The 10,376-nt window shown below is 36.3% G+C and overlaps 1 protein-coding gene across 1 annotated transcript; it reads left to right on the top strand.

Moving 5' to 3' along the window:
• Positions 1 to 213: 213 nt before the first annotated feature.
• LOC128608629 (interferon-induced protein 44) lies at positions 214 to 8,674 on the top strand. The gene is made up of 9 exons (XM_053626515.1): positions 214 to 505; positions 974 to 1,006; positions 1,543 to 1,809; positions 4,060 to 4,090; positions 4,214 to 4,406; positions 4,516 to 4,656; positions 4,831 to 5,002; positions 7,730 to 7,830; positions 7,948 to 8,674. Exons 2-9 carry the CDS (start codon positions 982 to 984, stop codon positions 8,146 to 8,148), a joined length of 1,131 nt encoding a protein of 376 aa, XP_053482490.1. The 5' UTR covers positions 214 to 505; positions 974 to 981; the 3' UTR covers positions 8,149 to 8,674.
• The last annotated feature ends 1,702 nt before the right edge of the window (positions 8,675 to 10,376 follow it).

Raw genomic sequence — 10,376 nt, 5'->3', positions numbered from 1 at the left:
TACTGTGCAATCCACAGTGAAAGGAAATCAGATTCTGACAGGGAGTGAGAATTCAGGACAACACCAGCAAGCACATCGAGAATGCACATGCTCTTTTCCCTGGCTTTTTAGTCTATCAGTTCTGTATGAGTAAATAATTTAATTTAAAATATAAATAATCATAAATATAAATAATAAATAATTTAAAATAATTCCCTTAAACAGGGAAAAATCAATATTGCACAAGCGTACCACAAAGTATAAATTTAATTGTTCATTTCAGCATGTATGAGGAATGTTCCAGCATGCGTGAGAATCATCAAGGAGGCAAAAAAAAAAACAAACAAACAAACAAAAAAAAAACAGGCAGATAGGTTTTACTTTCGATTTCACAGAAATACCCCTCCCCTGCACACAAACTCACAGAAGCAAAAGTGAAAGAGGAAAAGGAGCTAAGCTGCACACACAGAACAGCAGACAGAGAAAGACACACAGACCTCAAATCTCAATATAACCGTCACACAAGGTAAGTGCTCTTTGTTTAGAAAGAATGTGTAATATGCAAAACATACTTTTTTTAAAACGTAATTTCTCTCTCTCTCTCTCTCGCTCATGTGCACACAAACGAACACAAAACACACACACACACACACACACACACACACACACACACACACACATCTACTAAATATCCTAAAATATACAAACACAGACCCACTGATCGCATTGTTGCTATTCTTTTTGAGAGAACTAAATTCTCATTCATAAGTGACATTTATTACAGGAGCTGCATGGTGCTAAGCTAAGTGCTAGGTGCTACATTTATTATATGGTGCTATGCTGTCTATCACATTCACGTTTGTTATTTTTGCTGTGTGACCTTCTTTATTCTACTTCTTCTATACAGTTACAGTATCTAACACTAACAATGTAAATGCTTAGAGTTTCTAATATATATTCAATATCTTAATATTTCCTTTTTTCTTCAATATAGAGTCAAACATGGGATCCTCTCCATCCAAACCTGGTAAGTAACACAAACTGACGTACTGAAGCATTTAATTAAACAAAGTCAAATGTTAAATTTAGGGTCTGTATTACAGTAATATTAAATAGGACAATAGTGTAGTGGGCAGTGCTTCTGTGTCTATATCAGGGGTGTCCAGTCTTATCTGAAAAGGGCTGGTGTGGGTGCAGGTTTTCATTCTAACTAAGCAGAAGCCACACTTGAGTCTATTGAAAGCCAAGATCAACTGAATAAACAGTTCTGCATATGTTATAAATGGCACACCTATTGGGAGCCTGGGTACTGCGCATGGCGTTTCCCCCAGTTATTGCACACTTTCTACATTTCAAATCTATTAGATGGTTTCATTGTATTAGCATATGTTTACTGTAAATTTACACAGTTTAAAAATATATGAAAGAAAAAAATCTGAAAAGATGACATTAAGCATCCTTTTTTTGAGGACTGGGCATATACATGACCTGAAATAAAAACACACCCAATCAGTGTGTTTCCATAATAGTTTTTTTAATTACATTTTCTTATCTGTCCAATAGAATTTCACACAGTTCTGGCTGATAAACAAGTTACAGGTGGATGTAATGTTATTCTTTCCTGCGAGGCAAACACAGAATATGTAACGGCAACTTGGGAAAAGGATGGCCAGAAATTGGCTTGTGTGGAGGGCAAGCACACTGTGAAAAAAATTGGTACAAAATGCATCTTGGAAATTGGAAAAGCTCAGGAGAGTGATGAAGGGAAATACACCATAACCCTGAGCAACAGTTCCGGTTCTGACTCATGCTCTGCCCTCGTCAGAGTCCGTAAGTAACATCGTAATTTATTACTATAAAATAATATAAATTAACCAGAGAAATGCTTATAATAACAACTATTCCGAAAGACACAAATAAGCACTGGCTATTTAAAGGGTGCTCTTAATCCTACAGATTAAAAAAATATGTATTACACAAAAATAGGGCACAGAAAGCAGGTAGCACATCACAGTAGAATTTCTATACATACAGTCATGGGAAAAGGAAAGTACACCCTCGTTCAATGTTTTTATTTATCAGGGTCTAAATAACAATTGTGTGGTCCTCACCAACTTCTATAAACAATTAACCTCAGGTGACTACAAAAAACACGACGGACTTCTATAGGTAGTCATTTTTCCCCAAAGAGTAAACCAACATTCAGTAACCCGGGGGAAAAATAAGTACATCCTATAATTCATTAAAACGTAGAACCACCTTTAGCAACAATAACTTGAAGTAAATATTTTCTGTAGGTATTCATCAATCTCTCAGATCTTTAAGAAGAAAATTTGGCCACTCTTTACAACATTGCTTCAGTTTATTGATGTTTGAGGGCATTCGTTTATGCAAAGCTGTGTTAAACTCCAGCCACAGCATCTCAAAAGTGTTGAGGTCCGGATTTTGACTCGGTAATTCCAGCAGCTTCATTTTTGTCTTAAGCCATTCAGATGTCAATTTGCTGGTGTGCTTGACATCATTGTCCTGTTGCCTAACCCAATGTCAGACCATATTAAGCTGCTGGACAGATTCACATTTCTCTTAAGAATATTCTGGTATAAAATGGAGTCCATCAGTCGGTACATTTACATGGACAACAATAATCCGATATTAACCCGATTAAGACGATGCTCTGATTAAGAAACTAGCATGTAAACAGCGATTATTGATGACCTTAATCCAGCTAAAGTCGTGCTCAAAGTAAACACAAATCGGATTAAGACATGTGGAGTATTCCTGTTTTAGTCACATTATCAAAGTGCGTTACAGACATGTACACACCTTAATCACATTATTAGCGTCATGTGGGAGTTTTCGCCCCATTTTGCGACAGGACACATACACACAAGGCAGTGCTCAACCGTTTGACAGCAAACGAGAGAGCAAGGCTGTGTCCGAAACCGCATTCTTACCTGCTATATAGAAGGCGAATACATGTATTCCGGCTACTATACAGTAGGTAAGTATGTGGTTTCGAACGCAGCCCATGGCTTCAAGCAGTCACCTATTTGCACATATAGCATGACAATTAACTGCACTTGAAGATTCCGTAAAAAGTAAAAATGAAACACCCAAAACTGTATACGGTACCATAACGAAGATGAACTGTATGTTGATATGTGAAATTCTGGAGGGAACGTCGGACGGCGTGGCGTGGGGCTTAATGGCGTGTGCCGTTAATCGATCTATGTCCTAGAACATGTAAAACGGGAACATCAAAGGAACATTCTAAAAGAAACTCATGTAAAAACCATAATCACAATATTGTCTGATTCAGAATAAGGTCAATAATTAGATTACTGCTGTCCATGTAAACGTAGTCATTGTCTCTAAGGATTGGGCCCTTCGTCCCAATTTACATCATTTGTATGCGAATGTTTTTTGAGAATGCAAAATGAATGGACTGTTTTACATGTAAAATAGTACACGTTATTACAGCCTAGTTCTCTTGTTCAAAGTAGTCACAAATCACAAATTATGAAAAGTAATTAAAAAAGTACAAAATCACAACCAAAAAAATCGATCTATCTATCTATCCATCCATCCATCCAAAAATCTATCTATCTATCTATCTATCTATCTATCTATCTATCCATCCATCCATGGAGGATGGATCTAGGGAAGGCTGGGGGGGGGGGGGGTCTTTAGTTGCAAACGGTTGAGAACCTCTGGTTTACACCAAACAGAGTTATGCTGGAAGGGTGTACTTGTTTTTCCAACCTGGTTTCTGAATGTTGATTCAAGTTTTGGGGAATAAATAACTACATATTGAAATCTGGGTTTTTTTGTCACCTGAGGTTGTGTTTGTTTATAGAAGTTTTTGAGGACTACACAATTGTTATTTAGGTGCTGATTAACAAAAACATAGAATTGAAGGAGGTTGTACCATCTTTTTCCCAATATTTTAAGTGCAAGTGGGCACCTCCTTGGAAAAATGGGAGTATACTATTAGAATAATAGTGTACCTACTAATACAGTACCTACTGCTATAATATTAATTATATTAATACCATGTTAATTGATATGTATTTTCTACAGAAATAAATGAATGGAGGACAGTGCAATGGAGGTAAGGTTTTGATATAATGCAAGGTATCTGAATTGCTAGTTACAGTATTGCTGCAATAGTTATAATGAATATATAAAAAGTATAAATATAAGCTGCCGGAATCACATTTTTTTCTTTCCTTAGACAAGCCAGAATGTTAAATGCTCTCAAGACATTTAATATTTGTAATGAAGTTGAAGAGCTCCGCTTCCTCCTGTATGGACGAGTTGGAGCAGGAAAGTCCAGCGCCATAAACACCATCAGAACCATTTTTGAAGGACGTCAGTTTGTCAACTGTCTGGCTGCTGCAGGATCTACTAAGAGTCACACTCTATGCGTGAGTCCATATTATGCAGTCTTAAATGTGTCATTACTTTTCACCTTGTATGCATGACAACTAGCTAGGTAAACATTAATAAACACATCTGTTTCTTTACTACTTTCAGTATGAACGATTTAGATTTGCAAATGAAGAAGGATCGTTTCCTTTTGCCTTCAATGATATAATGGGTGCGGAAGCAAAAGATGGGGTCCTCACTCAAGATATCATCAGCGCTTTAAAAGGTCATATGAAAGAGGGTTACATGGTAAGGTAACACTTAAACTTTAGTGTGGCTATTATCAATCCAAATCACACAATATGTAAATCAGAAAGAAACAAATGTCAATATAAAAGCCTACCAGTGTAATCAATATATCTGGAAACCAATTTTATATGACCACACAAATACTTTATTGAACCGTTTCTCTCTTTTCTTCAGTTTAACTGTAACAGTCCACTGACTACAAACAACCATTATTACAATCAAAATCCCAGCCTGAGTGATCAGATGCACTGCCTGGTGTATGTCATACCAGCCGACAAGATCTCAATGATGGAAAAGGAGTTTATTGAAAGATTGAAGAGTGTCAGAGAAACAGCAAGCATAATGGGTGAGTCAGTTCATCAGCTCATTAATGTTTAAAGTTTATCCTTGCCAGGCACAGTTATATTTATATTTTTAGCAGGTGCTCTCAGGGTAACTTGCTACTTTTGTGGCCAAATCGGCCTTCTAGTGGAAACACAAGACCTAAATTATTGTTTACTAATTTGAAATTTAGCCTTAAAAGTTCTTTCCTATCTCCTTATTTTTGTCATCCTACTACAAAATAAACAGGCTAATTCAAATCAACTTTTCTAAATGCAAGGAAATACAAGGTGACTAAATTAGAATTTTATTATTAACAGAATGAACGTCTGTTCCTGAGAGATTCTTTTTGTCTGTCTTGTCTTTCCACCATATACCTTGCCAATGGGGAAATATGCAAAGTGATTTTTTTAAGAGAATGAGATGATTTGATTGATTGGATATTGCTGCCACATGCTCATTACATAATCATTACATAACCATTAACTTAATGATAAATGTTAACATTTTAACCCATCCTCTTTTTACAATTACAAAAACGCCATTAGATTATTGCCTGCATTGATGGTCATGAAAATAGCAAGAAATGATACAATATGCCAGGGGTTCCCAAACTTTTCCAGGGCAAGGCCCCCCAAATGGCACTAACATTTGACCGAGGCCCCCTTTTGCAAGATATCTTTAAAACACATTAAAAATACAGACATCTGAATATATCCCCCTTTTTTTATTATTATTAATAATTACATCTTACATCTTTACATTACATTATTTTAGGAATTGATTGTGTGTGTTGGTGTGGTTGTCTGAGAGTAAGACACTAGTGGGAGGGATGTGCTAGGTGGCTCCAATCAAACTGTTGAGGCCCCCGGGGCGCCCCCTGGCGGCCCCCACTTTGAAAACCACTGCAATATGCCACATTCACAGGGCCCAACACACTATATCTAACTTCTGCATTATTTTCATGCTTGGTTTTTGATTTGTAATCTAGCACCTTAACATTTTAACAGAATCTCAAGTAAGCACTTGAAGAGAAATGAGTTGCTCTATTGGAGTGTTTTAAACCATGAGTTATCTGTGTTATAGTCCTAGGCCCTGTACAGTTGGAAAGGTTTCTTACTTTAATGAGACAACATTTTGCAAGTATTGTTCTATGGGATGGAGTAAGGACTTTTAAAATGTCTAAATTAGTGACCAGATTGGAATCAAATTAAGTAGATCATATGAGGTTCAACATTTTAAAGAATGTTTGGAGGACTTTATCATCAGTGACACATCATTCAATCACTGTACCTGGATTATAACTCAGTTATTCATCTTAACCATGCTATTAATGTAACTACAAAGAATTATTCAGCAACTACAATAAAACTAATAGAAAATGTATGCAATTAGGACAGTGTAGGTCTGGACCTGACTATGGAACAAGGGGAGGAGTAAGACAAAGAAGAATTAACACTGGTTATATATTAATTCCTCTTCTGTAACTGCTTTATCATGGTCAGGATCACAGTGGACTATCCTGGGAACACTGTCTGTGTTTGGATGCGTGGCAGAAATAAAACCCTGGATGGGATGCCAGTCCATTCTCCAGTGGACTGCTGTCCCATCCAGGGTTTATTCCTACAAAAAACACTGCACCATGGACACACAATTATACACTCATTCATACCTAGGGGCAATTTGGTATAGCCAATACACCCATCAGCATATTTCCTCAAACTGATCAGTGGCTGACAAGTTTACATGCAGCCTAATAATCTGTTCATAATCCAACTGATAGCACAATTGGAATTTTAAAAAAGTTCACGTATACACTTCATTCAGAAGACTGTAACATGATCGAAGGCCAATCTGAATGAATTTTTATCTGATTGAATGAGGTGGGTAATCCTTTCAATAATCTATTAAATAGAAGAATAACATTCATGTAAACCTTCATGTCTGATTATTTGCAGTATTTTTGCAGTCCCATTAAAAATTTTGATTTAAGGTTTATTGGGTCAAATTGACTTTATTGATTACGTTTCACTTGTGGAAGCAAGTGCAGGTTTGGCAGATTTAATATAAACAAAGTTCAAGTGTAAGGCAGAAATCCGTAGTCAAAAAACAAGCAGAGGTCAGGCGATCAAGCAAACAGGCAAAACTAGGCAGGGCAGAGAATTGAAGTCAAAGGAGTACATAAAGGTCAAAACTCAGAATGGCAAAATACGAGAACAAGGCTTGGACAACGACAGAGACTAGGCAGCTGAACGTTTACGTCGCAAAGTCTTAATGTTCCCAAAGTCTCTTTTAAACTGTGTTGTGAGTGTGTGTGAGATTGTTTGCACGGGTGTGTGTAGTTAGAACTCAGAGAAGGTGAACGTGTGTGTGTGTGTGTGTGTGTGTGTGTGTGTGTGTTTATGGGAAGTGTAGTCCTCTTCGGCCATGTTTGTAGTTTGTGGCGCCTCCTGGGAAATGTAGTTGCTGTATTGCTGATATGACATTTAGTCTCAAGGTAAAAATTTGAAACATGACAGTCAGTGCATTCAAGTTTTTAATAGTGTTGTTTGTGTTGCTAACAAGATTTACTTTATTTCCATCTCAGGAAAATGTCATCCAAATGTGATTATTACTTGGAAAGTATAATACCCAATAAACCTTCAATCTAAATCTTTAATAGGACTGCAAAAATCCACCACACTGATAAAATTTACAATGAAATGACTGAGTAACTGAGTTTTTATCTATGTTTTGCCTACTTATGCTACAGGAATCCCTCAAGTGGTTTTCATGACAAGAGTCGACTGCATATGTCCAATGACGAAGGAGAATTTGCAAAATATCTACAAAAGCAAAAAGATCAGAGATAAAGTGAGTAATTTTGCTAGAGAGAAAGTGTATGGGCCTCACTGCAGAGATTCCCAACTACAATTCTGAAAAATAACAAATTAATGATGGCATCATGTGTATATTTGTGTGTGTATCTAGATGCGGGAATGCAGTAATGTAGTGGGTGTTCCTGTGAACTGTATCTTCCCTGTCTTGAACTATCACGAGGAGACCCATGTGAACGATGATATAAACTGCCTGATGCTGGATGCCTTAACACAGATTATACACTGGGCTAATGACTATGTAGTCAAAAGGTCCAACAACCAAATTTCACCTCAACAACCAATCCGAGAATAAAGAGATTTCACACAAAAAATGACAAACAATTCTGCATGTCTAACGGCTAATTGTATTTAAATTCACCCAATCCTTAATCCAAATCAATCTGTTGATGCAAAATATTTTAAATACATGAAACTTACAGTATATTAGTTTTTTGATACAGATTTTTAATGATACAAATGTACAGATAAAATGCTTGCTTTATAGTCAAAATCCTAGCCTGAACACTGAAACAGTGTATGAAAGGTTTTTTTTAAAGGGAAAATTTTTAAATGATCATGGAATTGATTTACTGTACATCAGTGGCACAGACTGAACAATTTAAAATTCTATTTAATAGTGCAATATTGACATGGAGCTGCAAAATAATTGACATGCAGCTGCAAAAATATGGCTATAATTAGCACACTTTTCAGATATTTTATGTTTATATCATTTCAGCTGTAATATACTAATATAACTAATATACATTATACTGATCATGCTTTTCATAAAACTACTTTTTACTTTAATGTTTAAATAAAAGTATAAATTGCCTCTGTTTGATGTCACTTTCTTTTTTTTAGAAATACATTTTAAAATGATTATATTTAAATTAAATAAAGACACTGGATAAGACATTACAAAATGAGTAGCTTAAAGAATACAGTGGATGACGCAAGCACATTTTCTGCTCCAGGTGTTACAGCCATAACTGTATGCAGGGTTTAAAAAAAAAAAAAAAAACAGGTCCAGAAGTTTGCTAGTGGGGTTTGGGGGCGAAAAATATTGATTTCCCTGACTGACATATGTGCATTTTAAGGATAATAATAGCTTTAAAACCATGTCAGTGGGCTGGATCAAATTCATGTACAAATGCCTCTTTGACTGACATCAGCTCTATCATCTCCCATCTCAGCCTGGTCTACCCCAGTATTGCTCTGATTGTATGGTCTCTCCGAGTCTTTTACTTTTAGGTCTCAAGCATACAATGTTCAATCTGCTTCAAACTTCACGTTTGATATGAATCCTGCCCTGAGGACATCTACATGCTCTTAAATTCAATATTATTCATAGCGCCACCTGCTGGCAACATGAACTGACATTTTACACTAACTCAGACATACAATGTTCAATCTGCACCAAACTTCATATGTTTTATACTAATTCTGGCCTGAAGACATCTACATGCCAATATTCAGTTATAGTCATAGTGCCACCTGCTGGCAACAGGAAATTACATGTTTTACATCGTGATACACTCTTAACATATATGTACTAAAAAGTGCTAAAAAAAAAATGGAATGGCATTCCCCTGGCAGAGCAGCCCCAACATGCAGCCGGGTGCTGCTTGCAGCTTTATTTTTTTTTTTTATATTTTATTAACTTATATCTTTTTTTTTATATTAAATTATTTTTTTTTATAAAAAGCACATTTTCTGTCTTTACATTTGATTTGATTTTTTTTTTTTGGTTTGTTTATCAGTTGTTTAGATGGGTTCCCCGAGTACAGTGTTGCCATGTCTACTGATAATGTTACGCTTTTTAGGGGATTAAGAAAAACATGAAAACTGGAGTTGACTTTTCTTGTGATATCTGGCAACCATGAGCTTAAATTAAGTAAATTCGCTGTCTATTAGAGTTGGGAGTTGGTGAAGGGAGAGCAGCAGTGTACTGTATTTTTACAGACTGAACAATTGCTACTCTTGATTATGATTGGTCAGGAATTATTTAATAAAGAAGTTTAAATTACACCCCACCTTGTAGAGTTAGCATTATTATTAATTTACTTGCACCCGATGCCGCCATGTCTACACAAGCAGGTCACAGTTGCAGGTTCAGGTCATTTTGCCTGATCAATAAAAGATGGTGGTTTGTGAGATCGGCAAGTTGAGAGACACAGATGATGTAAACTGTTACTCTTGTCATCATAATGGCTTCTTTGCAGTATTTGTACACTTGTTTGGTTGACTGAGATGATGAAAAGCAGTGTGAAAGTAACTGTGAAAGTAGCGCATTTTGGACTTCCTGTAGTTTTTATTCCGATTGTATTATACAACTCCGAACAGGTCACTCGCCTAAATATTTTTTCACAGTCCCACAAAGTACTTTTCAGTCACAAATGCGAGTGAAATGATCACACTGTGGAGCCCTGACTTGCTGTTTTTGTGGCCAAAAATGAACATGCTTATGCAAGGATGGGTGTGGTAGCACAATGTGCGAGAAATAAAAACCTGCTGCTCCAACCCACCTTCTAGTGGAAA

The sequence above is a fragment of the Ictalurus furcatus genome, chromosome 6, assembly GCF_023375685.1.
Source record: "Ictalurus furcatus strain D&B chromosome 6, Billie_1.0, whole genome shotgun sequence".
Lineage (NCBI taxonomy): Eukaryota > Metazoa > Chordata > Actinopteri > Siluriformes > Ictaluridae > Ictalurus > Ictalurus furcatus.
The sequence above is the reverse complement of the archived record's forward strand: the minus strand, read 5'-3'. Positions and strand labels throughout refer to the sequence as shown.

Coding starts and splice junctions, on each gene's coding strand:
- LOC128608629 (XM_053626515.1), top strand. CDS start 982: ATGGGATCCTCTCCATCCAAACCTG. Junction 4,407..4,515: donor CTAAGAGTCACACTCTATGC/GTGAGTCCATAT, acceptor TACTACTTTCAG/TATGAACGATTTAGATTTGC. Junction 4,657..4,830: donor ATATGAAAGAGGGTTACATG/GTAAGGTAACAC, acceptor TCTTTTCTTCAG/TTTAACTGTAACAGTCCACT.